The 26,640-nt window shown below is 38.8% G+C and overlaps 1 protein-coding gene across 12 annotated transcripts in view; it reads left to right on the top strand.

Moving 5' to 3' along the window:
• HDAC9 (histone deacetylase 9) overlaps positions 1-26,640 on the top strand; it is a 673,520-nt gene that overhangs the window by 292,683 nt on the left and 354,197 nt on the right. For all 12 annotated transcript variants that reach the window (XM_031940668.1, XM_031940665.1, XM_031940669.1 and 9 more), the window contains 3 exons: positions 7,700-7,822; positions 10,514-10,727; positions 11,254-11,471. In XM_031940668.1, coding sequence (XP_031796528.1) covers positions 7,700-7,822; positions 10,514-10,727; positions 11,254-11,471 — 555 coding nt within the window. The remainder of the gene's footprint in view (positions 1-7,699; positions 7,823-10,513; positions 10,728-11,253; positions 11,472-26,640) is intronic.

Raw genomic sequence — 26,640 nt, 5'->3', positions numbered from 1 at the left:
GTTCTTATCCTCATGTTACAGTTGAGGAAACAGTCTCCAAGATGACAAGTGAAATGGCCATGGTAGGAAAACCATGGGAGAAAGATGAACCCTTTGTTCTACTTCTACCTGGACAAAATGAGTCTGAATATTACTAATTTTTACATCCCAAAGGAAGTTGAGGCCAGAATCCAGAACTTCTTCCTTCAGATTCTCTGGGCCATAAAGAGCCATAGATTTGTGAAGTTGGAAGGGGATCTGGATCCAAACCTCTTATTTTACAGCTGAGAACACTGAGGTTCAGAAGGTCAGTGTGGATGGCCTAAGGTCACATAACAGGTCAGGGGCAGAGCCCACACTAGAAATCTGGGCTTTTGATTCATTGGCCAGTGATAGTTCCACTTCTCCACTCTACAACACATCTTCCCTATGTGCTAAATAAGCATTTCACACACAAAAAATAGGTTCTTATAATTTTTCTGTCCTATTTCTGTCTGTTCTTCTTTACAAGTTCAAGATTTTGCAGCTAAAGCTCTGAGTATGTCATCCCCCCAAGGTTTAGAAAATATGATTATATTTATCTTCATAGGGATATTTTAGCAAATGTCATTGAACCTGGTCTCATATTTAGTAGCAAAATCCACAAATGCTATCAAGGTTTCAGCTATTCTGCTAGAATAAGGCTAGATTTGCGATGGTCACCCTTTTTCTGTCATGTTTTTTGTTATAGAAATAGGAAATTGGTATAAATCTAATAAAAAATTAAGAAGATTGAGGTCAATGGTTAATTACCTGTGTACCAAGAATAAAATTCTCCTTATTCTTCTTAGGTGAGAGTTAGAAGAAAATGAGAAAATCTGTAGGTCTCTGTTTACATATTATTTATAAACTTTCATACTTTTTTGTCCAGAATTTTAAAGATAATCTTCAGGTGTGAATATTTATAATATCGCACTTGAGCCCCCATTATGTATGCTCCCCTCAAATCAATTAAGCAGTTGATAACAATTATTTTTTTTTACAAAGGGATATTTATTTAGAAAGAATAACAAGAACAGAAGTTAGAAAAAAAATTCTCTAAATTTTGACCTGCCCTCATCCTTCAGAAGTACTCATCTCCAAGGAGAATGGGCTCAAATAGGAGTGCAGTCACATGCTCACATTTAAAATAAAATAATATAAAAGATCCTAAGAGGTACCTGAAGATTATAGTTCCCCCCGTAGGGTTCTCCCCTTCAAGGAGTCTCTACCAAGTTTACTTCTTGATGTGACATTACACTGATGAGTTATTCTCTAATTCACCTGGGCTAGCTCCATATAGGAAATAGTAACATGGTGTATCACTCAACTGCTGGGCTGTCTCAAGCAAACTGATTCTCAGATCTGGCTGTCCACTGTATTTAGATACTTCCATTACTGACTCCAGAATCTTTTGTATATGTCCTGTGTTCCGGATTCCCGGCCAACCAGAAACTCCTCAACAATATATGATTCTGTCCCTCAGGTGCTTGTGGCTAGAAAGCTCACTAATCTCATTCACGTTGGATTGAAAGGAGCCAGGGAATGTTGTATATGTGTGTATATTCTGACTCACTGGGAAGGGCGAATCCCATGTTTTCTAATCAGAGTTTCTTAACCTGAACTTTTTAGTCCATCAAGGATTCAGCAGATGAATTTCAAGGAGTCCATGAACTTGAATGGGGCAAAATATATATATATATATATATATATATATATATATATATATATATATATATATATATACCTTTATTTTCACTAACTGATTATTGAGCTTTAGTAGTCCCTTCAATTATGAATGTAGACAGCAAAAATTATTCTGAAAAGCAGTCCATGGGCTTTGTTAACCTGCCAAAAATGTCCATGACACATACATATGCATAGATTTAAGCCCCCTGCCCTAAGAAGTGGGCATTCACTGCAATAAGATTATATATTTAAAGCTAGGAAATATCTTGGCTAACATCAAGATCACCCCCCTTACCCATTTTGTATGTGATGACATTTACTCAGAGATGGAAAATGAGACTCTAGAAGAGTCTTAAAATTATATATTCCGAATTTCATCTTCTTACAATCTTATGATGAGCTTTCCTCTTCATATTTAACAGAACTAGTCAATCATTCAATCATTCTTCACCCACTATTTTTCCAGGTATTGCACTGGGAAGAAAAAACCTTGAATGAAAAAAATACTACTCCTTACAGACTTTCATTCTAATGGGGAAGGCAACAAGGACTTGAATAGGCATATACATATTAATAAATACAAGTAAAAAGGGAGTTGTTGAGTATATGGCAGTTGGAGTAGAAGAACAGCAGTCGTTGGGAGCAATGGAAAGGGTTTCTTGAAGGAAGAGAAGGAGTCTGTGAGGCAGAAGTGAGCAGCAGATGCTTTTCAGACCTGGACAGACAGTGGCAACACATGGAGATGAGAGACAGAGAGTCGGGGAGGGACAGAGAGAAGAGCAATTTGGCTGAACTCTAGAGAGCATGATGGCATAATGAGACTGAAAGATGGATTGGGGTCGTGTTGTGAAGGAATTCAATAGCTAAATGGTGGAGTTTCTATCTTATCCTAGGGGCAATAGGAAGTCATTGTTGTTGATTCAGTAGAGGACAAGATGTCCATCTGAGCTTAAGGAAAATCACTTTGGGCAGCACCTGGTCCTCCAGTGATGTCCATATGGACCATCGTATTTCTCAACGTTTGTCTTACTTGTTAGCACTTGGATTGGTTGAGCTCAGCTGGTGGAGAGCCCAAATTCTCCTCAGTAAAATGATGAAGCTTTGGAATAGGAAAGTGACTATATAATATTCCCTGCCCCCCCAAAAAACCCAAACACCAAATTAAATACTTATATGGTATCTATGATAAATTAGAAAGAGCATGAGGTAGTGGATATGACATGTTGGATTTCAAGTCGAGATCTCTTGACTTGGTCAAATGATGCCTGGGCAAAAGCATTGCATTCCCTCCTCTAAGATATTGCCACCCCATGACAGAGCCCTGATTTCTCCATGGGAAATAGATATATTGAGTTTAGACATAAGGGAAAAGATATGAATAGCCAACATACTTTTTTTTTCTTTGAAAGTAGCTCGACACACTCTTGCTAGGAAAGACTTTATCTCAATATTTTGTAGTGAAGAATTTTCAGAGATTCAAACTGCTCCCCAATTCCTGTTTTACTTGCCTAATTAGTTTAAATGGAAATGTTTTGCTACATTTATAAATTTAGATTACAGAATAAGAGATTTTGAAATGTATGGGAACTTAGAGGCCATTTAGTCCAACCATCTCATTGAACAAATTAGGAAGCTGAGATTCAGACCTCATGTCATTTACCAAAGGTCCCAAGGATCATTAAAATAGATCAGATAATTGGTTGCATTTGGTATTCTTCAATAGAATTGTAATATTGGACAATAACATCACACAGAGAGTGGAAAAAGGAAGGAAGGGACTTGTAGGGGGCAGAAAGGTTTGATTTTGGGGAGAAGTTTTATATATACCTCAAGGATCTGAAGTCATGTGACCATTGCCCATGCCAAGTTTCTTTGCCATGGATAGTGATGAACAAGCCAAAGGAATTCCCAATTAGGAAAACTGATGCTCTTAATTGAGCATCATTATTTAAAATATAAACTAGTATTTGTTGCTAGGGTACAGTTAAGGAAATAACCTTTTTCCCATTTTATACTTTCATCTTTATTATTTAAATGATTATTTTGCATCATGAAGAATGCAATAAGGACAAAAAGCATTTTTTCCCTTCTAAAGAAATACAGGGAAAGTCAATGAGCTGGTATTAAACACCAGTTTACTTTCAGATACCTTAGGATACAGAACTCCCCCCATCCCACGCCCAGTCACGAGAGCATGTTCTTTTCTAGACACACCATTAAAAGTTTTAATCTTAAAAAATTGCCCAATGTCATCAAGATACTGTAAAGTTAATGATACCGATGATGTTGGAACCAAAATTATTGGGTATTTTGTGCCAGTTCAAGCCTGGCTTCGCTTGTAATTCGTAACTGAGGAGTATCTTGTTCTTAAAAAGAAGCTCATCGCCATCACTAAGCGCCTCCAAAATGCCAACAGAGATTCCCAGATGGGACTTGGTGGCTATTGTCTCAAGGGTAGGTCTCATCTGCAAACAACTCTATGAGCAAGGTTATGTTTTGAAATAACATCCTGTGTTGGGAGCTGCATCAGTCTTCGGTGACATTCTGAGCTTGCATTGTGCTCATGTGAGACCCTTCCCCCAGTTAATTGATATCCCAGGTTTGTCCAGGGGAAAATCTACAGCTCCCCACAACATGCTTGACAAGTTATTATATTTACTTTGGGCTGAGCCGGTGTGTGCTACCGCCCTCTTGAAGGTGGTCCATTATTGGAGTCCCATATGCTTTTTGTTTGGGAAGAAAGCAGTCCCTGGGCCGTATGGTTACATGTAGTATTCTCTTTCAGGGATGTGGGTCCCTGGGGGACGATATCATGCCACAGTTCCCAAGTCAAGTCAGACCTTTGTAACTCTCATTGTGTAAAAGTTCGGGGAGAGAAGAAAGAATTAAACAGAAAATGTAATTCAAGGAACCATATTAGGCCCCATGTGGGAAAACAGGACTTTGAGCAATGGTTTTGAAAGGTATTTTGTTATATTAAGCCATGTGATACATGGCCATTTAGGGCTTGTTGTTAGACAAGAGGCTCTGATGGCAGGGGGATTCCTGAATGTTCATTAGTCTTCTCTCTGTCTCTCTCTCTATGTGTGTCTCTCTCTGTCTCTTTCTCTGTGTCTCTCTCTGTCTCTTTCTCTGTCTCTCTCTCCCTGTCTTTGTCTCTCTTTGTTTCTCTCTTTTTCTGTCAATATTGTCTTCTTAAGCTTCCGTCCTCCTTTTGAATTTTTGTATAAGTATTTGAACCAGACCAACAGTGAATGAATCTTCCCAGAAAACTAGTGAAGAACATTGGGCAGAGTCAGAAAGAATGGGGATCAGTCTCAACTCTGATTCTTGAATGACTGTCGGCATGGTAGACCCAACCACTGCATGGAGGTCCCCCCTCCCAGGACTGTGGTGAAACTCCAGGGAGGGAATATATGTAAAATGCTTTGTAAATTTTCCAGCACCATGGAGATAGATGTCTGCTGTTGTTGCTGATGCTCTTGGGAATCAGTGAACAGAGCAGGATACCTAACGTATCTGAAATTGCCAAGGCTCCTTTCCCTGTCCTTTGCCATTTTCCACAAAGCCCTCAATGACCATTTTCTACACACACTGTTGTGCACCAGCTAGTTCCTATCCTGGGTCTCTAGGCTTATGATGGATGAGAGTTCACTCTATTTAGTCAGTCCCCACCTCAGAAGGGTATATTCCAATCAATTTCCTGCCATGTTTCTGGGCTTATCAATTGCTCTCTCGCTCCATTCTTATACCAGAACTTTGTACGTCTTTTTCTGGGAGCACTCATCAAAATGACTCAGGAGTAGAAAAAAGCACTTGTCGATTAATCAATCAATTAATATTTATTAAGAGTCTCTCGTATGTCAGGAACTATTAATACATTTCCCTATGACTTCAATCCCTGGGACTTTCTGCACCATCACTTCCTGATGCCATCTCCCTCTGCTGGAATACAAGCTCCTTGAGAGCAGGGGTAGCTTTTCTTTTGGTATTATTGTTCCCCAAGTTAGTCCATTGTTTGGCACTTAGTAAATGTTTTCTTTTTTTTTACTCATTCACAATTTTAAGAGAGCCATATACCTGGAGCACATATACTTTAAAGTAGCAGCCTTGTCTTGAAGTGGACAGTTGCATAGTGTAAAGGCCATAGGACTAGAAAGAGACAAGAGATACCTGAGTCTAAATCCCCCAACATCTGGCACTGATGCATAGTAGGCCTGTGGACAGTCATGACCTTCATTAGATTGAGTCTTTTTCTTTTGTGAAAGTGAAGATAGCAGCTTCCTCAAAAATGGGTTCCTGCAAGAATCCCTCTTATAGTCCTTGATATCTTAAAGTACTACATAAAATGCAGGAATGACTGTGTAGTTTTTGAGTAAAATAAAAGGATCCAGTAGCAAGGAGTTAAATCTTTCTAAAAAGTGATCTTAGAATAAGAACATGTGTGTTCAACATGGTGCATTCGTGATGTCTCAGTAGGGTTATTGTGAAGATCAAATGAGATTAGATAAAATTATAATAAGTTTTATGTGGAAAAAGATCTAGGCACAAGTAGCAAGGAGTATGTTAATAATAATAAAATTAAAGAGAGTCTTGCATTCCAAATGCTTCCAAATATATCATGGTGATATCATCATAAGTAGTTGGTCAAAATGAAAGAGAAATGGATCAACGAATAGAGAAAACAGACCATCTACTAAATATTTTCAAAAGGATAATATTTGATAAATTGAAACTAAGGAGATAATTCATGATTTTGAAAATATACTTAGGAAAATTGTGTAAATTCCAACTAGATGGGAGACTTAAACCAAAGGAAAAAAAAACAAAAGAAGATACTAATAAAGAAGACAGAAGAAATTGAATATTATTCAATTTCTTTTATGGAATGAAGATGATTTTTTCTATTAAAATGAGGAATGGTAAAGGAAAATATAAATGTATTTGATTCACAAACATATCAATTATATTTTAAAAGTTGTAACGTAAATCAAAATAAAAGAAAACAATTGATTGGGGACATGTTTATAGCAAACAAGATAAATAAAAGTTTAATATATAAAGAACTATTAAAATGTTCAAAGGTAAGTATAAGCCCACAGTTGACAAATCATAAAAAAAGATGGGAACAGGCTATTTTTCTAATGGGAACCACCTATTTTTGATAACTCCTTGAAAAATCCCTCATTAATGATCAAAGGTTTTATAGATTAAATAACATTGAAGTTTTACCGCACGCATAAACATCAAATTGGTGAATTTGAAAGCAATGAAAATTGATCCTTTTGGGATTAAGAGAAATTTGATATGCTGGTTATACAGAAATTTGATACACTAATTATACATTAGTGGTAGATTCGAATGGCTGTAGAATCTTTGTGAAGGGCTATATGACTATTTACTAGATTTGATTTTTCAAAATGCCTCTTCTTAGACTCAGTACTTTAATAGTTGGAAATATACTATAAAACTATGATTTCAATAAATGTTATTTACTCAGCATATAAAAAATTTTTATTGACTGATGATTCAAGGTTTTTTTTAATCAAGAAGCATTATTTACAGTTGCAAAAAACCTAAAAGTTAGCTATGTATCTAGCAATGGAATTAAAGAAAGATGATTGAATACATTGTGATTCACTGTTATAATGGGGTTCTTCATGGCAATTAAGATGAGCAAATATGGAGAATATTAGGAAGGATAAAAAGATACTTATGGAGTGATAGATATTATTTAGAAAGCGGAACCAAAATGGAGTATACACAATGACTATAGAAGCAGAAAGAGGCATGGGAAAGAACAGACAAAAGAATCCTGTGACAGACTTGATATCATTGAAAAGTATTTCCATTTTTGTGTCAGAATTCATATTTCATTGTAAATATTTCAGCTCATTATTGTTTAAAGCAAGTCATTTAAAATGTCATAACTTCTCCTTAAATCTGACACTTTATGCCTATAATTATATCTTCTTTTGAAATTTTCCCCTTTTCTCTCATTTTTTCCCCCTAGCAAATTGTTTCCCAGCAGCGTCTTCTGATTCATGAAGAGTCTATGAATCTTTTAAGCCTCTATCCATCCCCGTCTTTGCCCAACATTACTCTGGGTCTCCCTGCTGTGCCATCTCAGCTCAGTGTAAGTAGCCTGTCAGAGCATCCTAAAAAAGTGGATAATGAACTGAATTTTCATTTCTCTCAATGTTTGTGTAATTATTTCTAGGACGTGTCCATTTGGGTACAAACATTAAAGATTGGCAATGACCTTCCTTCTTTAATCCATTTCTACAAAGAGGTTTAAATTGGTTATAATTTTTAAAAAATAGAATGTGGTAAGTGGCTATGGGGTGTAATACTCAGTTCAGTATCAGTTGATATTTTTTTTGTTTTAATTGCATATTTCTTCAAAGATCCACTTTCTCTTCCTCCCCCCCTCAAAGAAACATGTTACAAACATGTATAGGCGAGCAAAACAAATCACCAGAGTAGTTGCATCAAGAATCATATGCAGTATATACTCTGAGTCCATCATCTTTCTCTATTAGGAGATGTGGAACCTGTTTAATCATAAATTGTCTGGAATCCTGGAGCATTCTTATGTTGTTTAAAGTTTCTAAGACTTTCAAAACTGATTGTTTTTATAAAATTATTATTACATAAATTGACCTCCTGGTTCTGCTCACTTCCTTTGGCATTAATTCAAACAAGTCTTCTTAGCTTTCTCCAAAACCGCCCCCACATCATTTTTTCAAGCAACATAGAACTTTATCACATTTATTGACCATAGTTTTTCAGCCATTCCTTGCTTGTTCTTTCTCCAGTTCAATCCTCCTCAGTTTTCCATTCTTTGCTATTGCAAATAAAGCATCTAAAAATAAGCTAAAAATAAGTTTTAAAAGAACAAGCGCTCAACTAATTTCATATATGAAACTAAGTGACTTTCATGATATCAAAGAAAATATGTTTTGGGGGACAGTATAGATTCAGCATAGTGGATAAAGCATTAGTGTTACAGTCAGCAAGACTTATCCTCTTAAGTTAAAATCTGGCCTCAGACATTTACTGGTTGGGTAAGTCATTCAACTCTGTTTTTCTCAATTTCCTCATCTGTAAAATGAGTTTGAGAAGGAAATGGCAAACAGTTCTGGCACCTTTGCCAAGAAAGCCCCAAATGTGTTTACAAAGAATTGGACCCAATTGAAAGGACTAAAAATTGCCTCAAACCCTCTTCTGACAGTACTTTATATTAGTCTGGCTGAGGCCTGCCAGTTGACTGACTAACCTAAGGTATAAGTGTGGTTTTCTCCGCAGTGCCACATATGGCAGTAATCCCATATGTGGATAAAAGCCTTCATCTCTCTTGGAGTCTTTCTTTGATGATACATCAAGTCACGGACATGACTCAAGGCCCTGATGAATATCCCAATGACACATAAGCTCTCAAAGGTCCTGCAGGGCTGGGAAGGCTTCAGAGTGATGGTCTCTGTGGAGAGCCCATCCAGAAGCCCTTTGGTCATAACAACCCTAGTAAGTAATAGAAGGGTTGTGATATGTGTGAAACCAGTCAAATCACTGGGACTTGGAAAAATCAAGATGTGTTCATTGGAGCTGGATAAGATCAGCAGAGGAGAAGGGAGCCATTGTTGTTCTCCATGACAATGGGTTTGATCCGTGAGGCTTTATTGGATAGATGAAAGTTGAGAGTAATACATTAAGCTATTCTGAGTTTGCATAATCTGCCATAGAGGAAGAAGAGCTGCTCTTTGAGATAATAAGACATAGATACCAAATTCAACTCTGACCGATTCCAACCATATGTAGAGTAGAGCAACTGTTTGAAAAATGAAGGGAAGACTGAGATGAACTCCATCCATAAATGGCATTTGTGCCCTTGATTTCTCTAACTGGGGAGCAAAGACTGATGATCAGATGCAATCCAAAAAGTGAAGGGATCTTACAGGATGATGAGGTTTTCCCAATAATGATCTTCTTGGAGCATGGAGAAAATTTCAGAGAACTCCCAAAGAAGTACAGTCATGTGAGAAATTAGATTTTGTTATGGACAATTAAGAATTTTAGAAAAAGAAAAATATTTATTTAGGAGCATTTTTAAATAACAAAAATAGGAAATTCAATTAATTAAACTTGATATTAGGATTGAGGGTGTTTTAAGGACAACAAACTTTGGAAGTTTTCAGGCAGAGTCACCATTCAGTTATATTTTAGAAGGGACTTTTGGACAGTCATGGGTTACTCTGGATGGATTTTGAGGTATCTTCCAACTCAGGACCCCTGGATTCTGTGAAAAAAATAACAATTTTTGGAATCACTCAGCTTGGGGGGAGGGTGAAGAGGCAATTTCTCTTGCCTACTTTGATAGCATGGATACTTATCTCTCTAGAAATTTGATCTATATAGAATTTTTCTTGGATTTAGTCATTAGAATAAATTTTATGTTCCCAGCAAACCTTCTACTATCACAGTATAAATGTTTCAAAGCCTCTTCAGAAATGAACTTGCTCCTTGAACCAGATGTTAGAATGCTCTTAGTGGAAAAAAAAATCAAAAACTAACCTCTCCTTCAAGTTTAGTGCCCCGACACCTAATCCAGAGTTCCCTCAAGTGGCTTCAATCCTGTTTTTTATTTCTCTTTCCTTAATTCAGTTAGTTTAACAGGCTTGTGCCTAGCAGCTTTCCTTACTCATTCATTGGGTAAGAGGGGGGTATTGTTTTGGGAAATGGTGACATAATAAACTGATCTAATTATGTGCAGCCCAAATGGCCTGCGTGGATGAAAGAGGATTATGCTCTTTGTTATTTCTTGACACAGGCTTCATCTTCCATCAAAGACAAACAGAAGTGCGAGGCCCCGGCGCTGAGGCCGCCAGGAGTTACATTGCCGGGGCAATATACGGGAAGCATCCCAGCATCTTCAAGTCATCCCCACGCTGCTCTGGAAGGAAAACCTAACAGCAGCCACCAGGCGCTTCTGCAGCACTTGTTATTGAAGGAGCAGATGAGGCAACAGAAGCTGCTTGTGGCTGGTATTTAACTGGGGTTCTACTGACCCTTACATCAATCTAGGGCTTGGGCTTCTTCCTGTAACTCACTAGAGCTCACTAGCCATCTTCCTTAATTCTCTATTGCACTGATCATAAGTTGTACCATAGGAAAAGATCCTTTTTCCTGATAGTAGAAATGTTCATTAATTTTCCTTCTCCAAGTTTCCTGGATAAAAAGGAAATCAGCCTACCTGTGAATTACCAGCACAATCTTTTATGACACATGTTGTCTAAAACACACGTGGTGGACGATCTTGCGTCCTTATTCACTCATGGACATGCTTGATCTCCCTCAAGTAGAGTAAACTTTTTGAAGCCCAGGTCTTTTAATTTTTTTTTGTCTTTGTACTCCCCAGGCAGGTGGGAGATTCTTAATTCATTCTGCATAAGTTGATTTACTGTAGACCTGACGCTACCCCCTCCAGGATCCTAACCTCTCCCCATTGTTTCTGTTCTCCGTGACGTGTCTCCAATGATCTGAGCAAGATGTCATTTCTTTGCTTTGCAGGTGGGGTTCCTCTTCATCCTCAGTCGCCCCTGGCAACGAAGGAGAGAGTATCACCTGGCCTCCGAGGTGCCCATAAGTTGCCTCGCCACAGGCCCCTGAACCGTACCCAGTCTGCCCCTTTGCCTCAGAGCACGTTGGCCCAGTTGGTCATTCAGCAGCAGCACCAGCAATTCCTGGAGAAACAGAAACAGTACCAGCAGCAGGTCCACATGAACAAAGTGAGTTCATCATCTATATCAGTGCCTTGATTATTATGGCGTTAATTTTTAAAAATTCCATTAATGTGCATATTCATATGTGAGGAGGGAATGATATTATGGGAAGGGAGATCAAAAAATTTATAAACAAAACATTGTAAATGTAGAAGACAAACATTTCAAAAAAATTAAATCAGTCTTGATAGTTAGCTGAGATTCCAATTGGCTTGGGCAAGACAAGTCTGCTGAGATTCTGGCAGGCCTGAGGAGGGTTGGCTGGATCCATTGAAAACATTGAAACCCAGACCCCTGATACCTCCAGATAATAAGCAGCACTCTTGAATTTCTGAGCTACCCTTGGAATAGAGGGAAGGACACCATAGGCTCAGACACAAAAGCATCCTGGTGGAGAATGGAAAGAAGAGTGAATTCTTTCCCAAGAATCTTCCACGTCTGGCTTCTCCTTGAAGATCTAGGAAGAGATAATTTTCAGATGAGTTTGGACATCTTTTCAGACTATTATTCAAGGATGAAAATCTCCACCCATATTTCCTCAGAGGAAGGGAACAATAGAAAATACTAAACATTGATGCAATATATGGAAAGGGAGGAGTAATTCATTAGATTTGGGTACCCCAACATCCTTCAGGGGACTAAAGGACTAGGAGAGCCAGTGGGTCAGTGACTCCAGACTTGCAGAAGAAAGAGAAAAGCCAAACACAGGGAAGCCTGCACAAGTTATTTTGCCCTGGAGTTTCAGAGGTAGCTGGTGAAGCAATCGGTGCCTCTTTGTAGTGAATAGAGCTGCCACGGATGAGGACTGTGACCTTTATAAGCAACTGTTTGTATGATGTACTGGGTTCTATTTAGCGGCTTCTGAAGAACAAACCTTCCGAATGGGTGTAGTTTGGCCTGCTTTAATGGGATTCATTGAAAAAGGTCACATTTTCCAGGTTATTGTGATTGCTTGAGTTCTAGTGAATTAGCCACAATATCATGGAATGATGTTCTTTGAATGTGAGTAAAACTGTTTATAAAAATAGAATATTGTTACAATGGATTCTAGGTCATAAGAATAAATATGTTGTACTTTACTATAGAAAGAGAGCCCATCTGTTTTGAGGGATTAGTTTATAGAACATTGAGTTAACCGATATATGGTAAAAGATGTCTCGGTCTCTGTCTCTTTCGTATCTCTGTCTCTGTGTGTATGTCTCTTGCCTCAGTGTCTCTGTCTCTCTCACAAACACACATACACACAAGTTTCTTAGTAGTCTTTAGCTTTCTTGGGCAAATTCAGGTCATACTATTTATTGCCCTTGGAATTACTTGGATCTGCCTTACATTTGTTTTTCATTATCTTTTCTGTTCCTGTGCTTTTGCTTCCCTGTACGCTCATGTAGAATGTAAACTCTATGTGGACAGACATTGGTTTTTCTGGTGGGCACCTAAGTCACGCGTGCTGAATTGAATCAAACGAGAGGCACTGTGGTCCAGTGCAAGATAAACTGATGTTCAAAGCAGAGGACCAGGGTTTAACCCCACATCTATCACTAATTACCTGTTTGATTTGAGGTCCTTCTTCCCTGGGTCTCAGCTTTTTCATTTGTAGAACAGAGAAATTTGTCTCTCAAACTCTGAGCCAACAAATGATGGCCAACAGTGAGTTTCCTGTTGATTTGGTGCAGATAGTGCTTGGCTTCTAAAAATGACCCTTCAGGTGGCTTCTTGGCAGTCAGGCTGCCTTTTTCGTTGGAATTACAGTTGGAATCAAAATCCAAGAGCTCTCCTTTCTGCATTCTCTGCAGAGACAACCAAGGGGAGCCAGATTTTCTGTGATCACATTTTGCACGAGTACTTAACATATTGATCCAAATACATTTAAGCTTTGCATCTGTTCCTGGTATAATGGTGAAGGGTGTTAGATCTAATCAGTCGGTAGACTCCATGGTTCATGGAGCCACTAGAGATCTAATGTTTTGTGTCTCACTCACCTGGGATCCCCTATGGACATCTTCGCTGAGTCCCGGCCATTCTGATGTCATGTTTCTGCCTGCCCGTCAACAGCATCAAGGACCAAACTCCTTAGAAGTAGGGCTTGAGTTCTGCCCTGGGGTCCTCTAGCTGTATCTAGCAGAAGGTGCAGGTTCAAAACCCTTTTCTTCCCATGTAAGCTGGGGTGCTGTCCTCCCAAGATTCCCACTCACAAGGGCGAGCACACAGGGCAAAATGGTTACTTAAAAAAAATTGGGTATTTTTGAGTGTTTACCAAAAGGGGAAAACAGCAGACTTTTTGAGATTTGACCTCCTGGTGTGGCTTGGTTTCTTTATTCCCAGTATCTCATGCAACGCCCAGTATGTGGTAGGGAGGGCCTTAAGAATTGCTCATTGAATGAACAAAAGGATTCTGGGAAGAACATTAATGAGAATAAATCCATTAAATTTGCTAGAATACTTGGGTTAAATCTGTCCCTTTGATATAAGCTAAGAGCTGACATTTGTGGAGCCCTTTAGAGTTTGTAAAGCCCTTCAATTGTGTTGTTTCATTTAGACCTCACAACATCCCAATGAATGGGGTGCTCTCATTATTCCCATTTTTATGGATAGACTGAGACTCACTCAATTGCTTTGCCCAGGGTTGTGCATATGGGTAATGAATGTCTGAAGAACAGAGATCTTGGTGATTCCCAGGCCAGCACTCTGTCCACTGTCACCTAGCTGGAGATGACCTCTTGGTTCTTGGTTACCTCATCTCTAAAATGGGGAGATTGCACCAACATTCAGATTGGAGGTTGATTCAAGGGCATTCGCATTTACCAGTAATAATAGAGCTTACAAATCAGAGGCTTAAAAATAAATATTGAGTTGGATGGAGCTTCTCTTTTTCTTCTAGTTCCATTTTCTGAAACCAGGTGTACACTCCTAAATTTCTGGAGAAAAAAGGTGATTAGAATTAAGATTGTCAACGTGTCAATAAATTCTTCTCTTCCTTTGAAAATCCCACACAGCCTTTGGCTAATACAAATCTTCCTCCCACACTTTTTAAAAATCTTCTTTTGGACTGAATCATGCCCCATAACCTCCAGATGCCACTGTTCTGTGTTGAGTCACATTATTAATATCAGAACTGTTCAGTGCATCTTTTCCTTCTGAATCCCTCCTGAGTTTCTGACAGGCAGATGCTCACCGCAACCCTGTGTATGGAGGCAAGATGAAAAGCAGCCTCCCTCTAGGACACGACAGGAGAAAGCAAATCTTATCAGGGAGCTCACCCATGTGGTGCTGATTCCTTGGAATCTGCAGAGAATTGACCCAAAATTGGAAACAAACCTGGGCTCTCAGTACGGAGTTTGTCCAGTGGTTGGGTTATTAAATCTTGTCTTAATTAAGCAAAACGAAGAGCAGGGAACTTCAAAGTTCCAAGCAGACCATTGTACGTTAACCCCTCTCAGCAATGGTGTTTGGAGGACACTGGCGGGGCTCTGCTGGCTTTGCTCTAAGGATGGATTCCAGATGTGTAATCAAGATGGCACATGCAACACTGGGGAAGCTCCATATTGGGAAAAGACTTCACCTGCCATTAAAAGAAGAAAAGAACAGAGGAATGTTTTATTATGGAAAACATTGTTACCTCTGCTTTGTTCCAGGGTGTTCGCGGGATTGCCATCAAAGAAGCAAATAACTTCCTTTCCTTCTTCCTTGAGTATTTGGTAGATGATCACCTTGAGACCACAACATAGCAACAACAATAATGCTTATTTAGTACTATAAATTTTCAGAGTACTTTTACATGTTTTATTTCCCCTGAATAATCTTGGGAAGTAGATACTGTTATTATCTCCATTTTACAGATGAGTCTGAATTGTAGAGAAGATGTTTGTGTGTGTGTGTGTGTGTGTGTGCGCACATATACTATATATATATATATATATATATATATATATCACTTTTCTGAAAGTGGTGTATGTGTTCATGTATGTATGTGATATGTTTGTATATGTATGTACGGGACACTCAACTACTAAAGTGTTTCACAGGATTCTCACTCAGATCTTTTTTCTCTCTAATACCAGGTTTTGTTTCACTAAATCACAAGTTTTTTATTTATTTATTTATTTTTAAATAACTTTTTATTGCCAGAACCCATGCCAGTGTAATTTTTTACATTATCCCTTGCACTCACTTTTGTTCCATAAATCACAAGTTTTAACCTGTTTTCTTGACTGCCTTATGATCCATCCTAGTTGATATGAATGCCTCGTGATTGGGAAATTTTCTTTTTAAAACATTTTGACCATTTTTAAATGTATATGAAACAGTATCATAGTATAAGAATTGACCCCTCTTGCAGCTGAAGATTTCCAAAGCTCTTTCTGTTCATTATTTCACTTGCTTCTCAAAGTACTCTGTGAGGCAGGTGGGACTACCATGGATATCCCTTAGCTGAGGAAGCAAACCTTGGGGAGGTTAAGTGTTCCCACAGTTGGCAGTTTTTGAATCCAGGCCAACCTAACATTGAAGTGAACTATCAAAGTATCAAAGCTATCAAAGACTATCTCCATATTCTTTTTTTCTTCATTTTTGATATTATTTTGTTTTTCAAATACATGGAAAAATTAATTTTTTCTTTTCTTTTGTTTCTTAAATATGATAGTTTTCTATTTTTCAAAATACATGGAGATATTTTTCAGCTATTCATTCTTTTTTTTTCTTTTTCTTTTTTATTTAATAGCCTTTTATTTACAGGTTATATGCATGGGTAACTTTACAGCATTGACAATTGCCAAACCTCTTGTTCCAATTTTTCACCTCTTACCCCCCACCCCCTCCCCCAGATGGCAGGATGACCAGTAGATGTTAAGTACATTAAAATATAAATTAGATACAAAATAAGTATACATGACCAAAACGTTATTTTGCTGTACAAAAAGAATCAGACTCTGAAATAGTGTACAATTAGCTTGTGAAGGAAATAAAAAATGCAGGTGGGCATAAATATAGGGATTGGGAATTCAATATAATGGTTTTTAGTCATCTCCCAAAGTTCTTTCTCTGGGCATAGCTGGTTCAGTTCATTACTGCTCCATTGGAAATGATTTGGTTGATCTCGTTGCTGAGGATGGCCAGGTCCATCAGAACTGGTCATCATATAGTATTATTGTTGAAGTATATAATGATCTCCTGGTCCTGCTCACTTCTCTCAGCATCAGTTCGTGTAAGTCTCTCCAGGCCTTTCTGAAATCATCCTGTTGGTCATTTCTTACAGAACAGTAATATTCCATAACATTCATATACCACAATTTATTCAGCCATTCTCCAACAGATGGGCATCCATTCAGTTTCCAGTTTCTAGCCACTACAAAAAGGTCAGCATTCATTCTTGCAAAAACTTGTGTTCCAAATTTTTCTTCCTTCCTCCCTTACTTAGACAGCAAGTAATTTAATATAGGTTAAATATATGCAATTTTTCTAAACATATTTCCACCTTTATTATGCTGCCCAAGAAAAATCAGATCAAAAGGGAAAAATGATGTAGAAAAAAAAGCAAGCAAACAACAGCAAAAAATGATGAAAAAACTATGTTGTGATCCACATTCAATTCCCATTGTGTTGGATGGCTCTCTCCATCCCAAGTCTATTGGAAATGGCCTAAATCACTTCATTTCAACATTCTTTTTTTTAGATTTTGTATTCCACATTGTTCTCCCTTCCCTTCTTCCCTCTCCCTCCTCAAGACCATAAGCGGTTTTATATCTTTAAAAGATATTTTTGTATTTGTTATGATATAGAAGAAAAATCAGATCAAAAGAGGAAAAAACACACAAGAAAGAAAACCAACAAAGGTGAAAATATTATGTTTTCATCCACATTCAATCTCCGTAGCTCTCTCTCTTGGATGACACTTTTCATCTCAAGTCTATTATAATTGCTTTGAATCACCTCATTGTTGAAAAGAACCAAATCCATCTCAATTAATCATCCCATAATCTGGTTATTGCCGTGTACAATGATCTGGTTCTGCTCATTTCACTCAGTTTCATTTCATGTAAGTCTCTCCAGGCTTTTCTGAAATCAGCCTGCTCATCATTTCTTACAGAACAATAATCTTCTATTGCAGTTATATGCCATAAGTTATTCAGACATTACACATTTGGTGAGCATTCACTCAATTTTCAGTTCCTTGCCATGACAAAAAAGGCTACCACAGATATTTTTGCAATTGTGGGTCCTTTTTTTCTCTTTAATATCTCTTTGGGATATAGACCCAATAGTGAGATTGCTGGATCAAAGGGTATACACAATTTTGAAGCCTTTTGGGCAGAGTTCCCATTTGCTCTCCAGAATAGTTGGACCATTTCCCAACTCTATCAACAATACATCAGTGTCTAATTTACCCTGATCCCCTCCAACATTGATCATTATCTTTTTCTGTCATCTTAGCCAATCTGAGAGGTGTGAAGTAGGGCCTCGGAATTGTCTTATTTCTCTAATTAATAATGATTTAGAGAAGTTTTCATATGACCAGAGATGACTTTCATTTCTTCCCCTGAAAATTATCTATTTCTATATTTTGACCATTTATCAATTGGGGATGCTAAGTCCATAGTCTTGAGGAAACCCAAGGACAAACTAGAGACCCAGACACATGAGAAGCATTCATCAAATGTTTGCCTTTACTGCCTCTGGCTTCTTGATAGGATTTTTTTTGAAGGAAGAAGAGGATAAGAAAAAAAAAAACTTCTTGAGAATGATGGCAAAAGGAGAAAGGTGATTGACTAGATTTTGTCAGAGAAAATCTGAGTGTGTCTTGGATGGGAAATTCACAAGATTTGAGATGCCTTGAAAAATTATTCTGAGCTACATTTGGAGTCCCTCTTGTATGTGAATATGAGTGTATACATATGCATGGGTATATACATATATAAACACACACATTATGTATATAAACAACATATGTTTACATGCACACACACAATACGATGCACACATGTACCCACACATTTATATACTATATACACACAATGAATTCTAGGGTACTTATACACACATGCATGTATGTATATCTTCACGTACCTGTTTATACACACACATTAACATATAACCTCCTATATTCCAAGGTAAATGAGTGAGGGATGTCTGTCTGTTCCTCTTTCTTTAGTTTTTGGCAAATCCACCCAGGCTAGAGCAACAACAACAACAATAAATGCATTGGTCCAACACTTTGTTTTCCAAGGACTTGACAAATTTGTCTCATTTGACCTTTTATATTTTGAGATAAGTATATAAATATCTATATATTTCTATATGTACCTACGTGCAGATGTATGTAATATACCAATGGGAATCGCCATTTTTACATATATCCACATGCATTTAACACATCGGTACTAATGGACTAGTGCGCTAGTGATACGAATGCCTCGTGATTGGGGATGTGAATCGCTGCTTTTACATATATGCACGTGGGTGAAATGGGGGCTGCTTTTTTTATATGTATGAACATGCACAGGTGTGTGATGCAATGTCATGTATATAAGACACCAATACATTGATAACGTGAGTCATTATTTTTATATCTATGCATGGGCGTGTAATATACCAACACATCGATCCCATTGTGAGTCTCTTTTTACGATATTTCTCAGACACTTCTGTCTAATATTGGTCAGGTATCTTTTCACATTCACCTCCCAGTCTCTATTCCAGAGTTAGATGTTGCCTCTAGACCAGGAGAGGGCCACAGAGGGGGCCGGGCAGCACGGGAGGAAGCGTGCCCTTGTTGCCCCAGGCCCAGAGGTTGAGCACCGCTCTGTTCATTAATCAGGAACACAAGGCTCTTTCCTTCTCTGGACCTCCTTTTGTTCCTCTAAGGCCTCTTCTAGCTCTGGATCCAGGATTCTATCATACCTCGGCCATTATAGAGAGAAGGAAAAATGAAGACCATGTCCCAAGGCCTATACATAGGATTCAAACTCAGACCTCAGGCCCCAAATGGATTCTTTGCCCCAAATATCCTGCTGCTCATTGCTCCCTCTGGTCACCTATCTCTGTGTCATTTTTTCAGGTGAGTTCATTTTTTACATCACATGCCCTTGAAATCTCGGCTCTAGGGCTGGGTTGTCTACACTTGGATGGATAGCATAGGCTATCTTGTTGGCTCCCATGACGGGAGCAGGCACCCAGCCCTGGAACTCGGGATGGAGTAGCAGCATTCATTGATCTCCATGCCCACTTCTCTTCTCCCCCAGCCCAGTGCCTGGTCATTGGCTCATTAGCTCCCACTGCCCTTGGTTAAATTCTGTACTGCTGCACTTGATGCTGAGGCTTGTGTGAATAACTCTTATGTGGAGGTCAAGGAGGATCATAAAAACATATGGAAATAACCGTATTATCCTCAAAAAAAAAGTTTGCTATAAATTATGTTGGTTGAGAAAATTTGGCTCACAGGATTCTATAAGGGACCTCTGAGGCCATTTGACTAAAATTTTTTTATGCAGAAGGAAACTGAGGCCCCAAGATTATGTAACTTGCTCAAGGTCACTTGGACAGCAAACCTCAGAGTAAACCTAGGATTAGAACTCACGCCTTCTGCCTTCCCTGCCCTTCTGAGTCCCCTCCTGGGGGGCTGATGGTCTTGGAAACAAAGGTTTGAGTCCTGCCTGAGACTCCTGCTGTTGTGTGCGATTCTGGGCAAGTCCCCCTCAATGCCCCCAAGCATTCTGGGACTTGAAGCCACAGGTGCATTACAAATTTGCTTCTGTGCTGGCTATGCTGATGAATTCAGAGGCTACACCAGGAAACAGAAAGGGAGGAAATGAACTGAGAAGAGTCCAAGATCTCTATGATATCAGACCGTAAAATGGCGGCAGATGCCTAGGGTGGAGAAGAGACTAGCTGCCTTTAGTCTGTCAGTTTGAAAGAATTGACAGTGAAACTATTTGGGAATGTCTTTAATGAAAATATTTTGAGTATTATTGTTCATCAGCTTGGGGAGAGCATCACAATTCTTCTCCTTCGTCTGCACCGGCAGGAGCACACTTGTGTATACACACAGTCACACAAACTCGAAGAATTTTGGCATTCTCATGTACATCTCACTCTATTCTGCATCTGCTTCTCCGCCTGGTTTCCACTCCAAGAAGAGGATGCCCTTCCCAGGTTAAGCTCATCACCTCTAATTAGCTCCTCACTGCAAACCTTGACTGACATGAACTCCCACAGCCTCCTCTTTCTTCCCCGTTGATTGGAGGGCTGGAGGGTGAGTGAGGATCAAATTCCTCCCGTTGTCTTTCTTTGAAAAGAATAGAAACTGGACTTTGGGGCTCACTTCATTCTGCATCTCCTGGTTTTAATTCCAAGGAACAAAATACTTTCTGGAAATCTCCCTTCCCTCATGCTTTCCTGTCTATGTGTGTTGTCTCCTTCCATTGGATTGTAGTTCCTTGAGGAGAGATGCTCTCTTTTTATAAATAATTGCAACCCCAGTGCTCAGCTCTGTCCCAGGTACTTAGGAGGTGCTTAGTAAATGTTATTAGGTTGGATTGGACTAGACATCCCAGCCCTGAACTTCTGTGATTCTTGGAAGAGCTTCTCTCATTGATGGTGAAGTTCTTTGATTCTAGTTAATTGTGTCAAGAAAGGGATTCTTTTCATTAATATGTCCATGACTCCTGAAAGCTTTTGCTGGTATATTTTGCCACATGTAGTCCCGGTAAGGATATAGAATTTGCAGTCACAGAACCCGAGCTACAGTTCTGAGTCTTCAGGAGACCCTGGACACATCACCTCTGTCAAATGAGAGAGCCGAGCCAGATGGCTTCCAACTAAGAACTTATGATCTAATAATCCTGAAGATTTTCCCATTCAATACAATTTCAAGCAAATTGGAACGAGGCTATTTGGAATATTATCTTGTTCCGAAAACCTTCGTGGTTTCAAATATGGAGAAAGTAAACATATAATCGAATAACCCAAGAGCTCCAGATTTCCATGGAAGTTGGGAAATCGAACAAATTGGCAATGCTAGTCACTCTCTATCCGAAATACTCAGTGATTAACAAAAAGCAGCATAGCCTTTCTAACTTAGTTATGTGGAAAAATGACTTTGCTCTATTTGTAAACACCGGAGTACAGATAATACTATGAGTGGTTAACCCAAAGTGTAATCATAATGCTCACTCCCATTTTTACCTCACCTTGAGATTGGTCACACACTTTCCATGCATTATCTCATCTGATCTTGCTCAGGCTCCTTGTTTCTCCATCACAAGGTGGAAGGAATGGTGACAAGTTTCCCTTCTCAACTGAATTTCCACCTTCTCCTATCCCGTGATGAGCCTGCCAAGCCCAAGTGGCCACGCGCGGTCACAGACTCTCCTTGTCCCCTCATCTGTTCTTTTGATTCTTTTCAAAACCTCGGCACAGCAAGAAGGAAGGTTCTTTGAGGAAATGGAAGCTGAAGTCTGTGGCTTACCTCTTTGCGTTTTGATCTTTCTTTCTCTTACCTCATTTTGTTGCTCATATGGTTTTCTCAGAAATTACTTCATGATAAGTATCTCATGCATTCCTGTAGCTGGCCAGGGACCAAGGCTGAAGAGCTAAATCTTGGGATGGAATCTTGGGTGGGTGTCAAGTTTCAGCTGAGCTAAAACTCTACTTCTCCTCCTATTATGGTGATACCAGGCCCTGGGATTCAAGGACTCTTTTCTCATGAGAACATGCCTCAGTGGACCTGGAGAAGTAGCTAGCAGATGGATAGCTCCTTCCCTTATTAAAAGAAGTGTGCTTCTCTACTGCCATTAGCTCATAAACAAGGGAGGGAATGGCTCTCCAGAGCAAATGAAGACTTTGCAATCATTTTTTACTGGTCCCAAGTCTTTGACTCTGTCAGTAGTTGTAGCTGGGAAAATGAGCCCCAGACTTTGGATCTTGAGCCTGTTTTAGTGGCAGTGAGAATAGAGAAAGATAATCAAGAACAACTAGTGTTTTTAAAAGTTTGCCATTTGCCAAGCATGTGTAGGGATATAAATATAAGCAAAAAGAATTTTGGTCCCTGCCCTTGAGAAGTGTGCATTTTAATGGTGGATGGCAACATGTAAAGGGGAGGAGGAATGGGAAAAGGGAGTATATTGGAGATGGAGAGGGTGTCAAGGGCTCAGAAACTCAGAAACTCAGTTAGGAAGAGAATGGAGCACAGCTCATCTTATTGTCCCTCAAATGGAAGTCTTGAACAGAACTCTCCAGAGGGATACTGAAGTCGGCATGGTGGAGAGATGGGGCAGTGTTAGAAGCCCTAAGCACTAATACAGGGGTCAGAGGGGAATTAATGATGGCAAACTCCTTGGAATCAGAAATAGACTGAGCCTGTGCCAGTGATTTCCCCCAACAGGAATCTTTGAATGGAACTCACCCATGGGTGTTGACTTTGAGGAAAAAGAAACCATTTATATCTTTATTAGTGCCTGGAACCAATTAGGTTGAAAATCATAGTTCCTTAATAAAGGTTTGTGAATGGGGTACGTGCTAAGGACTCCAACACTCAGATAAATGAGCAAATGTTCATTGATTTGATTTTTAGGCCGATTCCATTTGTCACTCATTTGTAAGGAGTTGGAGTATCTCTTTTATCCTTGGGGGATTCCATTTTTAAAAAAAAATCATTTACTATTTTATTTTTTCCAAATACATATAAAGATAAAGAAATTAATTTTAAAAAATAGTTTGAGTTCCATTTTTTCTCCCTCCTTCCCTAATATTTTCCCTCCCCAAGGCAGCAAGCAATCTGATAGGTTATACATGTGCAATTATTTTAAACACATTTCCACGTGAGCCATGTTGTGAAAGAGAAACAGAACAAAAAGGAATAAACATGAGAGAAACAAAACAAAACAAAAAATGGAAAAATGGTATGCTTCGATCTGCATTTACTTCTGTAGTTCTCTAGTTCTTTCTCTTGATGCAGATGGCATCTCCCATCCCAAGTCTATTGGAATTGTCTTGGATCACTGTATTGCTGAGAAGATCTAAATCTTTCACGCTTGAACTTCTGTCATGCAATCTTGCTGTTACTGAGTATGATGTTCTTCTGGTTCTGCTTACTTCACTCAGCCTCAGTCCATGTAAGTCTTTTTAGGCTTTTCTGAAATCAGTCTGCTCATCATTTCTTATAAAACAATAATATTGCATTACATTCATATACCATTCCCCAATTGATGGGTAACCACTCAAGAGAAAATTCATCCTTTCCTTGTTTTCCCTCCCAATGCTGCTTCTTCCTCTCTCCATCTCTGTTCTTTGGCTCCTTTCTTTTTAGCACCTAGTTATTCATTCCTTACAGGATGCAGCTAAGGTGACACCATAGAGACAGAGCACCAGGGCTGGATTTAGAAAGATTCATGTTCATCAGTTCAAATCTGGCCTCAAATCACTTATTAGTTGTATGACCCTGTGATCCTCAGTTTCTCCATCTGTAAAAAGAACTGGAGAAGGAAATGACAAATCAATCTATTATCTTTGCCACAAAAATTAACAATATTGATGGGAAATTTTGTTTTGCTACTGTCCCTTCCACTGATATCCTAAGTGGATATCAGGAGGCTGGTATTTCCATTTCATCCGGAGGATGTAACTAGTATAACAAAGAACTGATTTTCCCATGACTCTTGAGATAGAACGAATAGTTGCTCCAACTCTCTTACCCAATCCTTCCTCTCTTGTTTGTACAGCACATTCCCTCCAACTCTTGATGTTGCTTTTTTTGGGGGGACATTTCTTTGGGCCTGCTGATGGTTAAGACATCCCAGCCGGTATGTGGTCTCAGTGCTGCCGGATAGGGAATAAATAAGTACATGGCCAAATGTGCTGAAATTAGAATTAAGAAACCTGGATAAAGAGTCCTGGCTCTGATACACTTCATAAGTATGACTCTGGACAAGTCACCAAAGGCATAATATTGATTTTTCCATGCTCCGGACAAGCTTCACAAAATAGGTTTAGGACAGGAAACCCCAAAAAGTAGCCACAAATTGACTTTTAAAGATATTTTCCCTTGAGTAGTAAGGCCAGAGATTTCTTTGCATGAGTAAGCCATTCTGCTCAGAAAGGGGAAGAGTTCATCTGGATACTAGTTTCCCAGTTTAACTAACTAGTCTTTCTAACTGGATGCTAAGCCCAGAGGTTCCATGATAATAAAGGTATATAGATATTATCAACCTTCAAATACTCTGAGCCAGAGTCCTAGTGGCCTTATCCTGGGGTAAATTACTTCCCCTTTACTCACCTGTAAAGTGAGGAGGTTGGACTAGGTATCATTTCAAAGATCCCTCTCTGCTATGACCTTATCTTTTTTGATGATCTAATGTTTGTCCCTAATTTGTGGTCATAAGTTGCTCTTTGATTTGGGTCTGACTCTAGGCTGTCTCTGTTCTTAAGTAGGACAAAATCTCATTTTCCTTTTCTTAGGAAGCAGTTTACTCCATTGCTTTTCCCAAGTTGAATCAAAATGCAGATGATGACAAGCTTTCCAGCCATAGATGGAAAAATACCTCTTTTTAAGTTCTGAAAATTGACTTGGAGAAACCTGAACTGGGCTCTCATTCTAGAGGAAGTTGCTGCTGTCAAACTGAATTCCCTCCCAGCCCTGTGATAGCTGCCCTCCAAGCTAGGTCCTTTAATTACCATTTTCAAATTTCATCCTTCCCACCCTGAGGTCCGAAGCATTCCCTTGTCCCTTGGTAGCCCTGTTTTGGGAACCCAAGCTTTTTGCATTTATTTGATTGTTTATAAAAGCAACTTTGACCTGGCCAGGAAGGACACAGGCAGCCATCTGATTGCCCCAATCTAGCCGGATGATGGTAGCTACTCCATGAGTCTTGAGGAAAACCACTCAGACCCAATGTCTTCCCAAGCCTCCACAGGAAGCCCTTCCCCATTGACTTAATTGATCATTTATGTCTTTGGACAGCAATGAAACTTTCTCATCAGATGTGATGAAATGCTTTGTTTGGAGAAGAGAATAAATAACCATGGCAGCCAAGTAATCTGTAACTTCCATGGAGAGTCCCAAAGCTCTTTTCCTAACTCAAAGGCTGGGGAGGGAAGAGGGAGATCAGGAGGCCTTTCCTCTACTTTCCTTTCTAGGCAGTTAATCTCCCACAATGTTTTTAGAAAATGAATGAAAAAACAATAGATTATCGTGACCGTGAAGTAAGAAAATATGGGAAAGAAAAATATAGGGGGAATTAAAATATGTGAACACTTAAGCTGAAGTTAATCCCAGGCACTTCAAAGGAGATACTAAAGCAAAGTAAGTCTCCTCCTGCCATTTCCAGCTTCGATAAGTGTTTTTATTTGACAGAATGAAATCATTAAATCTTCGTTAAGTCCCATGGCCTTACTTGAAATGCCAACTTTATGGGTATAAAAACCAGGAACATGCATTCATTTTGCTGTTTGATTAAACCATTTTTTGGTTCCTGAATTTTGTTCTGTGTGTTCTTTACCCTTGATCTCATAGGGAATTTAAAAGAGAACTATGCAAATAAAAAAAAAAAAGAGAACTATGCATTCCACAGTCTTCAGATAGAATTATATCTGGAGCTACCTTACATTAACATTAGCATGCCATCAATAATAATATTAATAAAATTGTTGTTCTAAATTATGTCTGACTCTTTGTTTCCCCATTTGTAGTGTTCTTGGCAAAGATACTAGTTTGCCATTTTTTTCTTCACCTGATTTTCTTGATGAGGAAACTGAGGCAAGCCGGATTAAGGAACTTGCCCAAAGTCTCACAACTAGTGTAGAAGTACTATATCCACTGAACCACCCTGCTACCCCAGGCTTTATTACAGGATATCTTGATTTTTTGCATCACAGGCCTCTTTAACAGTTTGATTATGTGAAGCCTGTGGACTTTTCAGAACAATATTTTAAAATGCATAAAATTAAATAGGGTAATTATATTGAAATATTATAATGAAAATCTTTAAAAAAAATAAACCAAATCCCTGACCTACAGGTTAAAAACCCTTGCTTGAATGTTTTAAGGTATACAAAGCCCTATCCAGATATCATTTAACCCAACTGCTCTTAATCCATGAGCTGCATTATCCTTTTAACAGTCCCATGCTTACACTATAGTATGCAAAATCAGTAATTGCACTAATGTAATAAAAGACCTCCTGATGTA

This window comes from Sarcophilus harrisii, chromosome 5, assembly GCF_902635505.1.
Source record: "Sarcophilus harrisii chromosome 5, mSarHar1.11, whole genome shotgun sequence".
Taxonomy (NCBI): Eukaryota; Metazoa; Chordata; class Mammalia; order Dasyuromorphia; family Dasyuridae; genus Sarcophilus; species Sarcophilus harrisii.
Note: the sequence above shows the minus strand (reverse complement) of the source record. Positions and strands in the feature narration are given on the sequence as shown.